General features: G+C 30.0%; 1 protein-coding gene across 2 annotated transcripts in view; it reads right to left on the bottom strand.

The window, feature by feature from the left end:
* Positions 1–21156, bottom strand: part of LOC145248797 (uncharacterized) — a 59569-nt gene that overhangs the window by 6089 nt on the left and 32324 nt on the right. For both annotated transcript variants that reach the window (XM_080110452.1, XM_080110453.1), the window contains exons 5-8: positions 16116–16202; positions 9113–9130; positions 1261–1359; positions 400–477 (exon numbers count right to left, since the gene is read on the bottom strand). In XM_080110452.1, coding sequence (XP_079966578.1) covers positions 400–477; positions 1261–1359; positions 9113–9130; positions 16116–16202 — 282 coding nt within the window. The remainder of the gene's footprint in view (positions 1–399; positions 478–1260; positions 1360–9112; positions 9131–16115; positions 16203–21156) is intronic.

Genomic DNA, 21156 nt, shown 5'->3' with positions numbered 1-21156 from the left:
GTACAGAAAGTTGTTAGATGAGATAAGTCATTGGTACCGTCGGTTTCAAGCCCGATAATTAGGACCGTTTTAGATATCCATATCAAGCTTTCTTCAGCCAATCCTCATCAGTTTTGAGATCTTATATGCTTTTATATAGAGCAATGAAAAGAACATGCTGTTATCATAGTCCTAATAATAAGACACTTTTGCCATAGCAATGTATACCCAAGTTTATTTTAAAGCAGAGTATATACTTTTCTATTTTATAGCAGTGTCTGTCCTTCTCTATTTACAAAAAATTATGCTTCACCGATGTCCGCACTATAAGATAACGTCTCATATAAGATAACGTCTCATATAACGTCTCGATCAGTAAAGTTAAAAAAGAAATAAGAACAAAAAAAATCATTTACTTACGATTTTCTCTCAAATACAAGCCGAAGTAAAGCACTGCAATGTTTTTGCAACTGAACAGCACAAAGAATGGTAAAAATACTGGAAAAGTGACAACAAAAAGTAAGCGAGGGTCGAGGACATGCGTTGCATGGAGAGAAATGATACGAGAATGAGATAATGGATTTGAAATGTGAGTTTTCTCACATTTCAGCATATAATAGGACAACAAAATTGCAAATATATAACATCAAACATTTTTTACTCTTCTTCACCCTAAACGAGGCATATTCCCACTTCGATGCAAGGAGCTATTATTTGAGATAATCTCTAACAGAAGCTTGTAGGGAGTTGAATAGTAAGTTATTTGTTCACATTACATTTAAACTTCTGCATGTTAGTGGAATCAGGAAAGCAAGAAATAGGTAGGGAATTCCAAAGACTAGCAGTCTAGGGGAAGAATCTATTAGAGTAGAAGTCTAAGAGAGAGAGAGAGAGAGAGAGAGAGAAAGAGAGAGAGAGAGAGACTTGTAGTAGGCAACTAGTAATAGGCAACAGTCAAAAAACATTATTTTTCATAAAGAAAGATTGTGTGAAATTTGCATTTTTAAAAATCAATTCCCAATGTCAATCAGATTGTGTTAAAATTACAGAAAGATATCATAAAAAATAAAGGATATATTAAAGATCCAACCCGTTCAGTAACTGTTTGTCCACCCTATACAATATTTAAAAATACAATGTTGTTGATCTAAATAATGATCCTAATTGATGGTGATAAATTTAAGATGTTTACACTTATTCGTTTAGAAGACAGGTAACAAAGGTTTGGGTTCATCCCGTTTGGAGGGTGATGGTTGGAAAATCGGTAGTACCATAACATACCTATTGAAACAAATTTCCAATTTATTGTCCACAGAAAGAGCAGGATGCCAGTATCAACGAGTAAAATACCGAAATACCACAACGCAAATTTCCAGTAGACTGAAATTAAACAATAAAAATAATTACGATTCAAACAAAGATTTTCTGTTTTTAATATGTTTTTATGTTTCATAATTTGACAAGAAGGTCCACAAGTTCAAAAAGTTCCAAAATTAGAAAAGATGCACCTGAAAGAGATCAGAGGTTACATCGGCCGAAATGTCATGAATATAATAACTAATGTTATATAGCGGGAATGGTTGTATTGTATATAAACGTACGTGTGATATGCGTGTTAGTATAGATGTGTGGGCGTTTCCATAACTTTGTTCACATTGTAACAAACATATGTACATGGGACAATCTTTTACAACAATGAATAACCATCTTTGTCCACTTGATCCAGACAAAGGAAAAACATACCTTTTTCATGGAGACTAATAGGTCTTTCACTTTTCTGATCTGTTTCTTGCAGTCCTGAAACAATTGTCACTCTTCGCAGGAACGCTAAATACCAAGTTCATTTTATATAAATTTTATTCTGGACTTTCCATTGAAGCTGATATATTCCGTGCTAACTTGTCCAACTCCTCCATTCTGACTAACCCTACTCTAAATTTCTGACTACATTTCTAAACCATCTCATTACGTCATCAACTAATCCATCTTTGTCACCTATTTTGTTTATCTAAAAAATTACGAGAATAATTGATTTTCCTCTCGTGCACAAAGAGAAAGAAGCACAGAAAGCGGGACATAAGAGTGCCAGGGCGTTCGACATTATATAAAATAAGAACGACTGGTCACATATATACTGAAATTTAAAAGAAACGTAGATCAGTGAATAGAAAACTCTTTATCTATGAACCTCTTTCTCACAGAAAAGATGTTGCGACTTTGTCTCTGCTTTATCGTTATTTTCATGGCAAGTGCTCGGCTGAGCTCCAATCTATGGTCCCCTCGCCAAACTTTCACAAGAAACACCCGTCTAGCAGAAAACACTACCACTAATTTCCCCACACTTTATCTGTGCCTAAACATAAACGTATATTCCATGAGCAAAGCTTTCTTAGAACTGCACGCCTATGGAATTGTCTTCCGTTTTTCTGCTTTCCAGCTGACTACAATATGATTGTCATCAAGTCTAACGTAAACAAGTTTTTGAAGAGCCGTTCCATATAAGTTAACAAAACTTTCTTTGTAGTCATTTAGTTAACATTCCTGTTTGTTTTAATATTCCTGTGTTACATTTCTACTGTAAATAATTTTCTTTGTAAAATACCTACTGTTTTTTTTACATAGGCGTCGCCACTTATCAAGGCCGATAGCCCACTCAAGGATAAGGGTTAAAGAGTGTAGAGTAGTCAAAAGGACAATATAGTAATCGATAGTAATGGAAGTTCGGTAAATTTGTTAACTTAAGTGGAACGGCTCATCAGAAACTTGTTCACGTTGGACTTGAAGACAACTATATTCCACAGGCGTGCAGTTCTAAGAAAGAAGCTTTGATAATGGAATCTATGTTTAGGTTTAGGCACAGATAAAGAGTGGGGGGAATTATTGATGTCTTCTGTGAGATAGAGGTTGCAGCGAAGAGAAAAGGACATCTCCCACCAGGCCATGGAGTCTATTTTGAACCCTATCAAGGCAGGACAAGTCTTTTCTAGCAGCTCCTGCCCATATGTGGCAACATTATTCCATCGTTGGACGTATCTGGCTCTTATATAGATAGAGAATTACATCAGCAGTGAGATATCTACTGGATCGATAGAAGGATCCGACCATTTTTCCAGCGGCCTTGGCAACAGATTTGATGTACGTATTCCATTTAAGATCAGGAGTAAAGGTCAAGCCCAGAAGCCTGTCAAAACTTGAGGCCTCCCCAAGACAAGAGCCATTCATTTCAGTTGATGCCAGATGGGGATCAGAACGTTGATGATGTAAAGATAGAAGCTTGGTTTTAGATGCATTAAAAGTAACCAGCCACTCCTTTCCCCATTGTACAACGTGATCAAGATCAGAGGAGAGAGAACCTACTTCGTCTCGATACATATTTTCTTACATTCTATTTTCCAAACATCAACAACGATCATAATAATCGTTCAGGTTACTTGGCGTTGCCCCGGCAGTGCTCCATATAACACTAAGATAAGACTAGTGCTCCGTCTAACCTGAATAATATAAATTATCTTTTCATTTTCTGCAGTGAAATCATTTAAAGAACATTTTCTATTTCAGTTTTTAGTTTGATAAGAAAAAAGAATAATTTCACAAGAAACCTTTTTTGCTTGTATTTAAAAGACTTGCTCTTGCTTTGGGTTGATTTAGTAGGGTTAAAACATTGTTTATAAAACATTGCTTTCTGAGTGGAAAGTATACTGTTCAAGCACAGTAGTGGTTTCGTGGGTTTAAACCAGGATTATGGAGTTGCAAGATACAACATCCAACTCTGACTCCAATGATTTAAAAAATTCTGACTCCAACACCTAACACATTACTCAATAAATCCCGGGCTTGCCGTATAGATGTTATCACAGATAAAAAAATCTATATGATTTTATAAAGTACTAACCTTCATTTATGATGTATCAAAATTTGAGCCTAATTTGATTATTAGTTTACAAATTAATTATTTAAGTGGAGCTACTATTGTAGTGGAAAAATCTGAATTTCGTGTGTTTATAAAGCATTATTTTCTTATGGGAAAATACACTGTTCAAGCAGAGTAGTGGCTTCATATAAGTTATTTGACATCTGTTCTGCTGAAACAATGGTTATGAGGTGACATGTTATTTAACAGATTATTTAACGGACTATTGTCCTCAGATCCCATAATGCTTATTTACTTAACAGCCCATGACTCGTCTAGTAGTCGTGGGTGTGTTATGTGTCAGATTCGCTGACCGTCCTTAGGGGAGCTGGAACATATTTAAAGGAAACATTTCAAGACATGGTGACAGATACAAATGATGCTGAATGCTCAAGTTGTCTAAATTCAACAGTTGTCCTGGAAAACAAAAAAAGTCCACAAACTGGTTTTAGTCAATCATAAATTCAAGTTGCATAAGATAGTAAATAATTTGAAGATATAAGAAGGCAGTATATTAACCGTTGATGATGACGATGATGATGTTGATGGTGGTGGCAATGGTGGGGGTGATATTGATGATAATGTAAGGAAATGGTATCAGTTTAATACACACATTTATTTGTGGATATTGATAAAGAAGAAATCTGTTTTCTTTCATGGTAATTTCTGTTGAGATAAATGGCCATTAAAAAAAGAACACTAGCTGAAAACGTGATGTTCCAATACAAAGATATCTAAAAAAAATAAAATGTCAGAAATGTCGCCTTTTTGTGATTTGATACGTTTATCTGAATAGGCCACCTCTGTAAAGAAAAGGCAGTTAATCAAATTCTGGGTAGTAAAAAATTATTATTGGGTCACCCGAAATATAGGTCAGAGGTTATGAGTTTCTTTGGATAAGGAAAAGCAAGATGGTGGATTCAAAGTTAAGTGTCTATTAATTATTGTCCGGGGGAACTTGATCAACCCCCAAAAGAGAACCAAATTATTTATTTTTTACTCATACGGAATGGCACTTGGAAAAACCCCCTTGGTTATGCAAATGATGGATGGGCCCTCCCACATGAGTGATGGTGAAAGGTAGAGTCCCAATGAAGTGAAAGCAATGAACCCTCTGTCAGAAGTGGCAGTCAGAGATGCAGATTAAGATAGAAAAGAAGAAAAAATTTCTAGAGCTTGAGAATTTACAAAAACTGCCTATGATTGGTTTTATAGAATTGTGAAATGGAATTCTGGGAATTGGAGGTGGAGTTAACCTCACTTGATTCTCAATATAATGAAGGGCAAAAATAGCCTCGAGAACTTTGACAACTGCCTGAGGCTTTCACACCAGTCAGAGAGGAACCCCTGACTTAAGACACATTCTGCTAGCCGCCTAGGATTTTCATACCAGTCACAGAGAAACCCCTGACTTAAGTCTCACCCTATTCTAAGCCCATGAATCTACACTGTGTAGAGACAACTCCCTGGACTTAGGGTTATTTGCCATAACTTTACTAATGGAAGCTGCCAACCCCCAAAGCATTTGTATTTAGTCACAACTTATGAATGATCAGAGTCTTGTAACTTTCATGAATAATTATTTTTTAATTTATAAGAAAATGACCACTGGCTTGTTTTTATTTGTTTATTGCCTGTCGAATTAAAGGGGCAGTTAATTTCAGATTTACCCTGACTCCCAGACGGTGAAGTCATAGACCAAGCCATTGTGAGGAAAGAACTCAGCACAAAGTCGAAGCAACGTACGGCCAGCCAAAGTAAACAGTGGTGCCAAACAGACTTAAGGTTGTGCACGTTTTGTGGAAAATTATATTTGCTACATGTAAAATAATGAAGTATATATGTTTACATTGTCAAAGAACTCTCGTCAGAAATTGCTAAGGAAATAGTGACTATTCTACAAAATCACTCTGTAGCTTGCTACATGTTTTGCTGGTGTATATGAATCGGAAGAGAGTGAGTTGCACAAAGAACTGAATATATCTCTAGTCGAAGTCAGACCACCCAAGAGATATTTTCTTTGTTTATAAATAAAAGTATTACCTTGAATGGGGAGAGTATGCTGGAATCGGCCTTTGTGGAAAAATATATTTCCCAAAGGTTATTTGCATCTCTGACTAGAATTGAAGATATATTTTATTTGTTTAAAAATATGAGTACTTTATTGAACGAGGAAGTCATGCTCGGACCGACTTGCTTGGGAAAGTAATTTTCATGAACAGGCTCAAGATAAACCTTTATGAATAGGTACCATCTAAATGTTGTTTTTTGATCAACCTCTGGGTGGTCGAATTGTCATCGTTAACACAAGACAACAATGAATAACCATATTTGTCCGCTTGGTCCAGACAAAGGAAAAACATACCTTTTTAATAGAGACAAATAGGTCTGTCACTCTTCTGATCTATTTCTTCCAATTGTCTCTCTTTGCAAGACTGCTAAATACCAAGTCCATTTTATATAAACTCTATTCTCGACTTCCCATTGGAGCTGATATATTCCGTGCTAACTTATCCAACTCCTCCATTCTGACTTACTCAACTCTAAAATGAATAGGCACCATCTGGATGTTGTTTCCTGATCAACCTCTGGGTGGTTGAATTGTCACAAATAACATAAGACCAGAATAAGTCAGGGTTAAAAAGATTCCAAGTTTTGAGTTGTAAGATACTTTAGTTTCAGAATAGAAGAGAAAACTTGCTCCAAACCAAGTGGCAGTATCAATCCAGAGAAGCTTTGGATTGTAAAAGCTAACACGAAGATGAAGAATTAGCTAATCCGAAGAAGTCTTGAGTGGAGTTCGTTCTCATATGAAGACAAACAACTGTGTGAGAATTCTTAAGACATTCTGTATATTTGTGGAGTGATTCCGGTTTCTGATTGTTTGCTAGCAGGGCGCGGCACCATTTGATTGTTCAGTTCCTAACACCCCTGTCTATAAGTAGAATCTTCCAATATTTTATAATCATGCCCTCATTATAAAACAAATATATTGCCACATCAGGAGATGGGAAGATAAGCGGTCATAACCAGCTTTCCGGAGGGGGAGGAGGAGGAGAACTAAAAATGGGAGTTAGAGCTGAACGTTTTAGACAGTTTATTTTATTCAGAGCTGCCAAGAAGTTAGGCCGATGTACCTCTCTGGGTAGATCAGATTCCTTGGGGCTCTTGGCTGAAATAGTGTATCAGTTTCATTTGTGGGTTCTGCCTGGTTAGGCCAAACTCTTATTTCGAAAGTCGGCTAATCCACATTGGGAAATGTAAAACCACTTGAAACATCCTAAGAACTGTTTATTTATTAGCTTTCCACAGAAGAGGCATTGCGAGTTTGTCTCTGCTTTATCATTATTTTCATGGCAAGTGCTTATCTGATCTCCAATCTATAGTATCCTCTTGTCAGACTTTCACAAAAAACACTCAACTAACTACAACCACTATCAACAATTTCCCTCGCTGTCTGTCTGTGCATAAATCTAAATGCAGATTCCATGAATAAAGCTTCTTTCCTAGAACTTCCCATCTGTAGAACACTGTTCCGCTGGGCTGCTTCCTGGCCGACTACAATATCGTAGCCTTAAAGTCCAATGTAAACAAATTCTTATTAAACCGTCTTCTTAAATAATGAAATTCTATTCAACTTACACCATTAACGATTACTAAACTACTACCTAATATTGATTAATCGTTATCCTCAAGTGACCCTTGAGCCTTGATAAGTGGTAAAAAACTTTTGGAAAGAAAATGAAAATCCAAAATAGGGAATCCCTTGGAATTTGAGTCTTTTGTTTTTCGTCATCAGTAAGAGCATTAAATCCGTCTTCCAACCGCAGCCTGAATCACTCTCCATTAATTTTTTTTTTTTGAAAAGTTATAGTGGAATCTGATTGTGGCCCAAGATGTTCACATTCCTAAAATTTGAGTTTATTAATATATATATATATATATATATATATATATATATATATATATATATATATATTTGAGTTTATTAAAATATATATATATATATATATATATATATATATATATATCAGTAAGACGACTAAATTCTGTTTCCAATAAACTTTTTTGTATGTGTTACTGTTTTACTGACTTTCTTCAGTGAAGAGCTGCTATACATCGAAATTACAAAGCGGTCTTTTCTCGCACCCTCATAACAATGATCATATATTGCTATAAATATGTCTGAATACCAATAATAAAATTACATTGTAAGAAGCAATCTTTAATTTACTCTTTGAGTCCAGCATCTCTTTGCAGACAATTTTATTTTTCCCTGTTTCTTTCGAATGTCCCCCTTTTTATGTAACATTTTACTGACTTTCTTTGAAGAACTGCTGTACATCGAAATACAAGTTCCTTTCTCATGCCATTACAAAAATCATTATTTATATATATATATATATATATATATATATATATATATATATATATATATATATATATATATATGAACTCTCCCGTCGATTTCGACATATGAGATTTCGCCACAACAACTAAGTTACTCGGAAATCGACACAGATGATTTGTTTATAGTGGTGAAGGCTTTGTGTAGAACCGTCCACATTTTTGGTATTACTGCTATTAGAGGGAGAATTCCATCATTGCAGAGCTGACAACAATCTTTTGATAGCACAATGAGTGTAAAGGTCACAGCCAGTGTAGTCAATTATGGGATTATTGTATTAAAATAAGGACAGCTTAAAAGGACACAAGAAAGACTGAAATTGGGTCATTGCATTAAAATAAGTAAAACCCAAAATCGAACTTGAAATTGGATTATTGGATTAAAATAAGGAAAACCTATAGACACACACACACACACACACACACACACACAAACACACACATACACACACACACAACAAAAAAAACAATTTGAAATTGAATTATTGAACTAAAATAAGGAAAACACAAAAACACAAAAACTTGAAATTGGGTTATTGGATTAAAATAAAGTAAACCTACACACACACCAACCCACACACAACACACACACACACACATACACACACACACACACACACACACAAAACAAAAAAACAACTTTAAATTGGATTATTGGATTAAAATAATGAAAACCCAAAGAGACATAATAGAACTTGAAATTAGATTATCAAATTAAAATAAGAAAAACCCAAAGAGACACACAAAAAACTTTAAAATTGGATTATCGGATTGAAATAACGAAAACACATTACAAAAAGAAATGAAAATACTTACTTGCATATTTTATTGTACCTGAAAATAAAATAATACAAATTTTATTTCGGCATTTTTCATGATAAACAGCAAATCTCAATATTTACATTATCACTTGTTATGTTTGATGACCTTGAAACCGTTTCAAGGTCATCCCTAGTAAAACACCAACTGTGTAAAGAGTCGGAAAATGGAAATAAAAAATCTTGATAGTAGTGTCTCCCACACAAAAGTTGTGCTATGGGCGGAAATAAATGAAATATTGAGATAATAGAAAGGTCACCAGGTAGCAGGTGCTACCTAAAACATAAACAGATTTTCGTAAATGCAAAAACTGAGAAAAACGAAATTTTTTAACAAATCATTTTATACAAGAGATAACAATATAAAAGTGGCTTCCAGTCATTTGTACAAACAAAGAAAGTTGGTATATATATATTATTTAATTGAAATATATATATTATTTAATTGAAATATATATATTATTTAATTGAAATATATATATTATTTAATTGAAATATATATATTATTTAATTGAAATATATATATTATTTAATTGAAATATATATATTATTTAATTGAAATATATATATTATTTAATTGAAATATATATATTATTTAATTGAAATATATATATATTATTTAATTGAAATATATATATTATTTAATTGAAATATATATATTATTTAATTGAAATATATATATATTATTTAATTGAAATATATATATTATTTAATTGAAATATATATATTATTTAATTGAAATATATATATTATTTAATTGAAATATATATATATTATTTAATTGAAATATATATATTATTTAATTGAAATATATATATTATTTAATTGAAATATATATATTATTTAATTGAAATATATATATTATTTAATTGAAATATATATATTATTTAATTGAAATATATATATATTATTTAATTGAAATATATATATTATTTAATTGAAATATATATATTATTTAATTGAAATATATATATATTATTTAATTGAAATATATATATTATTTAATTGAAATATATATATTATTTAATTGAAATATATATATTATTTAATTGAAATATATATATATTACTTAATTGAAATATATATATTATTTAATTGAAATATATATATTATTTAATTGAAATATATATATATTATTTAATTGAAATATATATATATTATTTAATTGAAATATATATATTATTTAATTGAAATATATATATATTACTTAATTGAAATATATATATTATTTAATTGAAATATATATATTATTTAATTGTAATATATATATTATTTAATTGAAATATATATACATTATTTAATTGAAATATATATATTATTTAATTGAAATATATATATTATTTAATTGAAATATATATATTATTTAATTGAAATATATATATATTATTTAATTGAAATATATATACATTATTTAATTGAAATATATATATTATTTAATTGAAATATATATATTATTTAATTGAAATATATATATTATTTAATTGAAATATATATATATTATTTAATTGAAATATATATATTATTTAATTGAAATATATATATTATTTAATTGAAATATATATATATTATTTAATTGAAATATGTATATTATTTAATTGAAATATATATTATTTAACTGAAATATATATATTATTTAATTGAAATATATATATTATTTAATTGAAATATATATATTATTTAATTGAAATATATATATTATTTAATTGAAATATATATATATTATTTAATTAAAATATATATATTATTTAATTGAAATATATATATATTATTTAATTGAAATATATATATTATTTAATTGAAATATATATATTATTTCATTGAAATATATATATTATTTAATTGAAATATATATATAATTTCATTGAAATATATATATTATTTAATTGAAATATATATATATTATTTAATTGAAATATATATATTATTTAATTGAAATATATATATATTATTTAATTGAAATATATATATTACTTAATTGAAATATATATATATTACTTAATTGAAATATATATATTATTTAATTGAAATATATATATTATTTAATTGAAATATATATATATTATTTAATTTAAATATATATATTATTTAATTGAAATATATATATTATTTAATTGAAATATATATATATTATTTAATTGAAATATATATATTATTCAATTAAAAAATATATATTATTTGATTGGAATTCATTATTGAGATGAGTATTATTTATTAATTTATTTTATTGCGAACTATTATCCTCATCTTATCACCTGACGAAGGCCAGAGAAATAGTTGGCCGAAACGTCGTGAAGCAACATCTAAGTAAGATGAGAATAATAGTCTGCAATAAAATAAAACAAGGAAAGTTGGGTTAGTATTGTCACGTGCAAGAACGTGTCTAGACAATATATATTGGAAAAAAAATTAAAAGAAGTTAAGGAGAAAAATAAAAGAATTTATTGAACAGGTAAACAGTAAAAACAAGGGAGATAAATCCGACTTTAGGTTAATCTAGCTTTTACTCAGTGTAAATAACAATCATGTTTGAGAAATAATAATATTACTTTAGTCAAAACATAAGATCAGAAAATCAATATTTACCAAGAGCCCAGTTCTTTGTGAGGGCGTTTGCAATTGGCGTGTTTCAGAAATTCTTTATGGCTAGATTTATCCCAGGAAAAATAAGCCAGAATCATAAATAGTTGAAAGATTGCCCTAAAATAGCGTTCATTCTGAGAGCTGATTTCATAACTGAAGTTATGACACTATTAGCGCCTATTTACAGTCATTGAAAATGGAACATTCTAGAATTTCTAAAATGGAACAGTACAACTTGGTACTTTCTGGAGCCCTTGCAAAAAACCCCAACACTTTTCTGTTCGATTATAGAACTCTCCAGGAACACTTAAAAAGAATCAATTTATTTTCTAATTATCATGTAATGTATTTTAATAGTAAAAGTTTTATATTATTATACAGGGTCTCCCAATAGAAGCTGATGATTAAAAAAATAATAATAATTTTCTTAATTTTTTATATATATTTTTTTATTTTTTCAAATCATCTAGATTAACCCTTCCAAGGTCGTCATGAGTCGTTACACTCCCGACGAGCCAATATTAATTGTAGAGTCGTATTTTCGGTTGAATGAGTCAATATCAGAAACTCAGAGAATTTCGACGAAATCAACACAAGAAATTCCCCTTCTCCCAATGCAATAAAAGCTATGGTGGCTCGATTTCATGAGCAAGGGTCTGTATGTGACCTCTCGTAATCTGGTAGACCCTGTACGGCAAGAAGTGATGAGAATCGTCAGAGATTAGCAGAAAGTGTGGCCGAGGATCCATCCACATCAGTAAGAAGGAGATCAAGTAAAATTGGGGTCTCTCGATCAATTCCAGCAGGACGGTGCAACGGTGCATACGGCACGAAAAACATTAAATCTACTCCAGGACATATTCAGCAACCGAATAATTTCTAGTGGCTGTGAGATAAATTGGCCACCCCGCTCGCCAGATCTCACATGTGCAGATTTCTTCCTTTGAGGTTACTTCAAAGAACGGGTATACGCAAACAAACCAGCCACAATAAATGCCCTAAAAATAATATAGAGGAGGAAATTAGGACCATAAGCCTTGAAACATTAAGTGATCTGCTGGACAATGCCCTGCAGAGAGCACAAGAGTGTGAAAATGAAAATGGTGGACATTAGACCTTGTGAAAAACATACCCTAGATTAAGTTGCGGAAATAAAATTAGAATAAGTAGACTATGATATCGTAGTATATCTCAAAACATCACGGAGAAGCTCATCTACCTACATATGAAAATTGGTAAGCATAACTTAAATATTGAGGAAGTTAATCAAATTTTAAATCCGTTAGCTTCTTTTGGCAAACCCTGTATATTATAAAAATATTTTGTATAATATAAAATATGTTATATTATATAATATATTATAATATTCATTCTATATTATTTATATTTGTATATTTTTTATATTTATATTATATTTTATATTATTAATTATGTAATTGTTACTTCTTAATATTTTAAAGAGGAAAATGTGCTGTTTATTTCATGGGAGTTTCTAAATTGGGGTTGGCTTACTATATTCACATATATGTGTTACTTTCGGGATTTAGGATGATTTTCATTGGTGGAAAATATTTTTTAGTTCACACGTTTCTGTGAAAACTTCCTTGAGGAGTGAAGAAGAAAGTTAATTCAAACAAAGCAGAGAAGGAGAGAGTATGGCAATTATGCCATTTCTTTTTTAGCGTTCGTAGGAATCAAGATTCATTCACCACAAACTTACTTTTTCAATTGAATTATATAATAGGAATTGTCTACCTTAAATATGCAAATAAATAAAAATCAAAAACGAAAATGAAGGCTGCATGAGGCTATAACATAGATAAGATATATTTTACTAAAGCTACTATAAATGCTATAAAGAACTAAAAGATACTAGAAAGTACTATATAGTATCAAAAGATATCATAGGTACAATCTATATAATTATAAAACTCAAATAACCTTGTAACGGGTGTTGTACCCCAACATTTGGTTTATAACTTCCGGTTGCGCATGCGTACATAAACAAATAATCAACGCGACAATAGAATTATTGTTTTACTGTGTACGTTTTCAGCGTCCCAATTGTTTTTTTTCGCGTTTAAATTATGCAAATAAACAATCGTTAATACTTTCTGCATTTTTTACATTGTTCATTTCCGTATTACGTTTAATTTATTTCAACGCAATTTTCTTACAAATAAATTTACTTTACTCGGTTGACAACCATAAGAGCATTTTGCAACGGCGATTTATCCACCGCCTTCATTTTTTTTATAATTTATTTTCCATTTTTAATACACCTTTCTTTAAAAACATTCATACATTTTCTTCTACACTACCAACATAAATAGATTACCCCGAAAATGTTTTTTTTAATTTTCGTTACAAATGAATAATCAATGCGACAATAAAACGTATTGTTTTATTATGTATGTTTTCAGTGTCCCAATTGTTTGTTTTTTTTTGCGTTTAAATTAAAAGATATATAAAAATTTAACTTTAAGTATTATGGTATCTGTTCAGTGCACATTTACCTATAAGTATGGCAAACCACTTATAATTCAATGGCTGTAAGTTTGTTTGTTTTTTTCAAAAATTATAAGCAGGACGACTCATAGTAATCTATCTATATAGTTTTGTCATTTAAGTATACTTTCATAGAAATGTTTCCATTATGTCACAAAAAACTATTTTCTTTACATCACAAGTGTCACGCTCATACACTAATTCCATAGCTAATACAACATACTGACCCAACGGGTCACGGGTAGTCTAGTAAAGTACTAAATCTTTTAGTACTAGAAGTGCTAAACGCACTATTATGAATTAAAACGTATGATAAATACTATAAAAAACTAAAAAGTCCAAAAAGGTAGTATAAAATACTAAAAGGCACTAAATCTATCCATATATATTAAAGGCAAAATGTGTGTGTTTTGTGTGTGTGTGTGTGTGTGTGTGTGTGTGTGTGTGTGTGTGTGTGTGTGTGTGTGTGTGTGTGTGTGTGTTTCGCAAAGACTTTCGACAGAGGCGACGGATTTTCACCAGATATATATCATTTTGAAGCTCGAACCTTCGGACGACAAATATCGAAAAATTGGCTAAAAACATTTATTCCTTTACCCTCAACGGGGCACTTTTCTACAGGGAGGGTTAGCGTTCCTTCATTACAATCTAGGCAAATACGCATGCGCAAAAGACGCTGGTTTTTGAATTAGTTTAAATATTATAAAAAGCGACCTAGATGCGGTCATGACACAATTTTAAAAGTGACAGCTTTGTTATCTTTAGATTGCAGGTTCGATCTCAGGTATCAGATAATTTATTTTTCGATTTTTAAACTTTTATTACTGAAAAAGGGTTATTTATGCGATTTTTCGCCTTCGCTATTTTTTTGTTTTTTGATTAAGAAGTTTTAACATCGTTCGTTTTGCATCACATTCATTTTTTTTTTAGTTTTTTTCCCCCGCCACGTTCGCGTTTTTTTGTTTTTGTTTTTCCAATTTTAAGAAATTTTAACATCGTTCGTTTGCATTACGTTAGTTTTTTTGGGTTTTCTTTTTGCTGTTTTTCCGATTTTTAAAGAAGTTTTAACATTGATTTTTTATATATAATATTTAAACACGCTTATTCTTTATTTCCCATTGCGTTTTGATTTACCCCTCCCCCAACACACACCTCTAAACACCTAGGCAACGCCGGGTACCCCCGATAGATAAAATATAAAGACGTCACGTTTTTTTAAACCTATTTTTCTCCGCCAGTCTGCTACCACGTTTTTTTAACACCTCTGCCTACTGTTGTTTTGATCCCCCCTGGCTATTTTTTTTTTGGGGGGGGGTCCTTACTACACCACTTACACACACCCAGACACCCCTGCTATAGTTGTCTTGACGCCCTCCCCTTATGGATCCTTACTACACCACCGAAAAACTCAGGCAACACCGAACACCCCCACTAGTCTACTTATAAAGTACAAAAGGCATTACCATGAACTAAAAGGTATCATGGTCCTGGATATGACCTAAAACTATATCCGATGGTGAGGCCCCACCTTGCGGGCCTTGGGGAGTGTGGAGCCACCCTTTAATTGCCATTGCTCCAGGTCCACTCTGACCCGGAGTGGTAGTACCTGTTAGGGTCCCAACTATGGGTGAAATAGAATCCGACTTAAAAAAAAACAAATATACTCCATTACAAATCGTTCCTCAAAATAACTAGATTCGGCATTAAATAACCTGAAAAAGGTTGATATGCCGTAAAACAAAAACAACCAACCAACCTAAAAGGTATAATAAAGTATTAAAAGTCCTATAAATACTATAAGATAGTAAACATTTTTGTGCAAGAGAAAAGAATATAAACGTTACTTTCAGTCATTTATAAAACCTTTTGAAATAGAATTTTTAAAGAAATTCAGAGTCAGAGCCAATTCTTACCAATTTTGAAGAGATAAGTAATCACGGCGGTGCCAACACACATGAGGCCAATGACCACTTGGAATCCTCCTATCGCATAATACTCAACTGAAAAAAAGAAGAAACAGTTGTTTATTCAAACAAAAAGGTGTGATACTACACAAATGATGGCATGACATTCTTGTGACATTGTTGTGACATAGGTGTGACATTGTTGTGACATAGGTGTGACATAGGTGGAGATCTTGTGGTTAGAGTTATACCCAGGTATAAAATTTCAAAATAAAAAAGAAATGAAATTGTTGTGACATAGTTAGCGATGTTGTGGTTAAGGTTAAGGCATATAATTTAAAAAAAAGAAAAGAAATTGTTGTAACGTGGCTCGTAACATAACGTTCAGGCCATCTTTGCTTGGGCCCTACGTACCGTTCATAACTTTATGTGCATATGTATATATATTAATATTTTTTACTCATGTCCAAGTAACCTACATCTAAAATTTCAAGTGTTTAGATCCAAAATTGGCGGAGGAGTTTGGTAGAGTCTGCAAAAGTCAACTCTTTCAACTTTGACCTCTTGAAAATCAAATTTGCGCCCAAACACTGATTAAAAAGCTTCCTGCATGTCTGAATACCCTTTATGTAAATTTTCAAAATTGGCTGAATAGTTTGCTAGAGACCGCAAAGTTAAAATCTTTTGAACTTTGACTACTTGTCAGCCAGATTTTCAGCCAAAAACCGATTAAAAATCTTGCCCTATGTCTGAATACACTTTATGTAAAATTTTAAATGTTTAGACGAAAAATTGGTTGAGTAATTTGGTAGAGATCACAGAGGTCACATTTTTTAAAACTTTGACCCTAATTTTGAATCCTAAACATTTATTGTTTTGGGCTCAAATCAAATTAAAAAGTTTGAGCCAAGTACAAGTAATCTACATCTAAAATTTAAAGTGTTTAGACCTAAAATTGGCAGAGGAGTTTGGTAGAGTTTTCAAGGGTCAAATCATTGAACTTTGACCCATTTACAGCCAAATTTCTGACCGAAAGCCTCTTAAAAAGATTTTCCCAAATCTCAATACCCCTTATGTCAACTCTCGAGTCTGTAGACTGAAAATTGACAAAGTAGTTTGGTAGAGAAATGTACACACACGGACACACACAGAGACATTTTCACTTTTATAGATATATAGATAAATATACGTGTCCGTATCTGTGTATCGTCTAGTGCTATAAAATGTTCTAATAAATGTGTGTACACAGAGTGTATATATGTTTGTATATACGTGTCACGGTCATCTATATGACGTATATATATGTGTTCGTTTATGACCGTCTAACATTGTGATCTTCTAATCTGGTTTTTCTATTGTTCATTGTATTGATGCGTGTGCAACACTTACAACATTGGTGATATATTAACAGATGCAGTTTAACAACAGAAATGCAGCATTTACAATAGCAAATAACTCCCTGCGGTTTTACATCGACTAATGGAGAAACATACCTGGACCATTCTTGGTCTTTATTTGATGGGTCCTCAGAAAAGCTGCAATTAAAGATTCGTACAACTCAAAGTCTCGGTGGTACTTACAACAACTTCATTCCAGATGTTTGCCCCAGTGGAAAGTCGCAAATCTAGTCCCAGACTCTTACATTCGACACCTTCCCTTACTGTGAACCATTACCGTGGACAGTCTTTCTCCCCATGGCCACCGACTCGGTCTACTCTGTCTGACTCTCAACTCTTTCCTGTTAGTATTACATAATTATCTTTTAGTACTTTTTAGTATTTTATAGTATTTATAGGATATTAAGGACTTTATGATATCATTTAGTTCATAATAATACATTTTGTAGTTTATAAGCATTTTATAGTATTTATAGGATATTAAGGGCTTTATGATACAATTTAGTTCATAATAATACATTTTGTAGTTTATAAGTATTTTATAGTATTTATAGGATATTAAGGACTTTATGATATCATTTAGTTCATAATAATACATTTTGTAGTTTATAAGTATTTTATAGTATTTATAGGATATTAAGGGCTTTATGATACAATTTAGTTCATAATAATACATTTTGTAGTTTATAAGCATTTTATAGTATTTATAGGATATTAAGGACTTTATGATATCATTTAGTTCATAATAATACATTTTGTAGTTTATAAGTATTTTATAGTATTTATAGGATATTAAGGATTTTATGATATCATTTAGTTCATAATAATACATTTTGTAGTCTATAAGCATTTTATAGTATTTATAGGATATTAAGGACTTTATGATATCATTTAGTTCATAATAATACATTTTGTAGTTTATAAGTATTTTATAGTATTTATAGGATATTAAGGGCTTTATGATACAATTTAGTTCATAATAATACATTTTGTAGTTTATAAGTATTTATAGTATTTATAGGATATTAAGGACTTTATGATACCATTTAGTTCATAATAATATATTTTGTAGTTTATAAGTATTTTATAGTATTTATACGATATTAAGGGCTTTATGATACCATTTAGTTTATAATAATATATTTTGTAGTTTATAAGTATTTATAGGATATTAAGGACTTTATGATACCATTTAGTTCATAATAATATATTTTGTAGTTTATAAGTAGATTAAATTGCTATTAGTATTTATTTAAATAATCTTTTAGTACATTTTAATGTTTTGTAGTATGTATAGGATATTTGGGACATTATGATACATGTAAGTTTATGATAGTACATTTGGTAGTTTGAAAGTAGATAATAAAGTATTTTATAATATTTGTAGGATATTTAGTACTTTATGATACCTATTAGTTCATATTCGTGCCATTAGTTTAAAAGTAGATTTGGTTCCTATTAGTATTTTTAACAATCGTTTAATACTTTTTAGTATTTTTTAGCTTTTAAAGAACATTTAATATTTATTATACCTTTTAGTTTATAATAGTACCTTTGGTTGTTTATAAACAGATTTAGTGCCTATTAGTATTTTATAATAATCTTTAAGTTCTTTCTTGTATTTGATAGTATTTATATGGTATTTAGTAATTTTTGATACCTTTTAGTCCATACTAGTACTTTTCGTAGTTTTAAAGTAAAGTTATTTTAATAAACTTTTAGTATTTAGTATTTTATAGTATTTAGAAGATATTTAGTACTTTATGATACCTTTAAGTTTATAATAGTACTTTTGGTAGATTATAAATAGATTTAGTGCCTATTAGTATTTTTAAATAAACTTTTTAGTATTTTATATTATTTATAGGAAATTAAGTACTTTAAGATACTTTTAAGTTCATTATAGTAGCTTTGGTAGTTTAAAAATAGATTTAGTATTTATTAGTATTTTGTAATAGTTTTTTGTATTTTTTAGTATTTTAAATATAAATAAATTAGTATTTTATAGTATTTATATGACATTCAGTATTCATGATACCTTTTAATTCCAAATAGTACCATTGATTATTTATAAGTAGATTAAGTGCCTGTTAGTAATTTATAATTTTCTTTTATATAACATTTGGTACGTTATATACCTTTTAGTCTATAATAGTACCTTTGGTAGTTTAAAAGTAAATTTATAAATCATTTTGTACTTTATAATACTTTTATTTCGAAATAGCACTTTTGGAAATTTATGAGTAGATTTAGTGCCTATTAATATTTCATAATAATCTTTTAGTACATTTTGTTATTTTAAGGACATTTACTCTTTATGATTGATATCTTTTAGTTAAAATATTACCCTTCGTAAGTTATCAGTAGAATTAATGCCTATTAATACTTTTAGTATTTTATTATTTATAGGACATGTAGTACTTTATGATACTTTTTATTTCATATTAGTACCTTTTCTAGTTTAAAAGTAGATTTAGTTCCTTTTAGTATTTTATAATAATAATGTTTTAGTACTTTTTAGTATTTTATAGAATTTGTAGGGCATTTATACTCTGTGATATCTTGTAGTTCACAATGGTACCTTTCGTATTTTGTAAGTAGATTTAATGCCTATTAGTATTTTATCTTTTAGTACTTTTTCGGTTTTTACAGTATTTATCAGACATTTTTATATAATTTGATACTTTTAGTTCATAATAGTACGGTTGAGAATTTAAAAGACGATTTAGTGCCTATTATTATTTTATAATAATCTTTTTGTAGATTTTATTATTTTATAGTATTTATAGGACAGTTACAACGTTATGATACCTTTTAGTTCATAATCGTACTTTTGGTAAGTTAAAAGTAGATTTTGTGCCTACTAGTATTTTATAATAATCTTTTTGTACTTTTTAGTATTTTATAGTATTTATAGTCCATTTTAATACTTTATGATACCTTTATGATACCTGATTAATGTGAAGGCTTAAAACTTAACTAATATTGTATGGGCAAAAATGGCAGAGAAAAATAAAGGGACATAATTTTGAAAGTCAGTTTATCATAATGTTTTGTAGGTTTTCGACTATTTTTTGATTGTATTTTTGAAAGATTAAGCCCTAAAGTTAATTTTCAAAAGGAAAAAAATATTTGTGCACATAAAAAAAAAGTTATAACGAAACATGTTTTCACAGCAGCATTCGGAAGCTGACAAATTCAGCTAAATTTTGAATTTACATGAATCCATTGTAAAAATCCTTTGAAAGATAAATATTAGTTTTCTCGGTCTATTGCAAAGATAATTAGTAAAGTCCTAAGATGTTGAATTAAATTAAAAAAAAACACCTTGTTTGTACAAAAATAGCCTAATTAGCCCCACAAAGCGGGAGATTCTGGCTTTGCAAAATAACAACCAACGAAAAATCTCCCAAATGTGGATTATACAGAAGCCCGGAATGTAAGAAAGTCCAAAGATTGTTTGAAAATGACGTCAGGTAGTTAAAAGGAGGAAGGAGGTGCTGGTTTTCTTTTTTCCTCCAGTCGTGCATCCACATATTCTTATCGTGAAATTAATATAATTTTTACCTTTTTAATTTAATTATTTTTCTATTCTTCCTGCTTTTAAGTTAAAGTTTTATTTTTACTTTTCAAGATTATAGAAAAATTATATT

The sequence above is a fragment of the Euprymna scolopes genome, chromosome 27 (assembly GCF_053919585.1).
Source record: "Euprymna scolopes isolate OS-2025 chromosome 27, ASM5391958v1, whole genome shotgun sequence".
Classification (NCBI taxonomy): domain Eukaryota; kingdom Metazoa; phylum Mollusca; class Cephalopoda; order Sepiida; family Sepiolidae; genus Euprymna; species Euprymna scolopes.
Note: the sequence above shows the minus strand (reverse complement) of the source record. Positions and strands in the feature narration are given on the sequence as shown.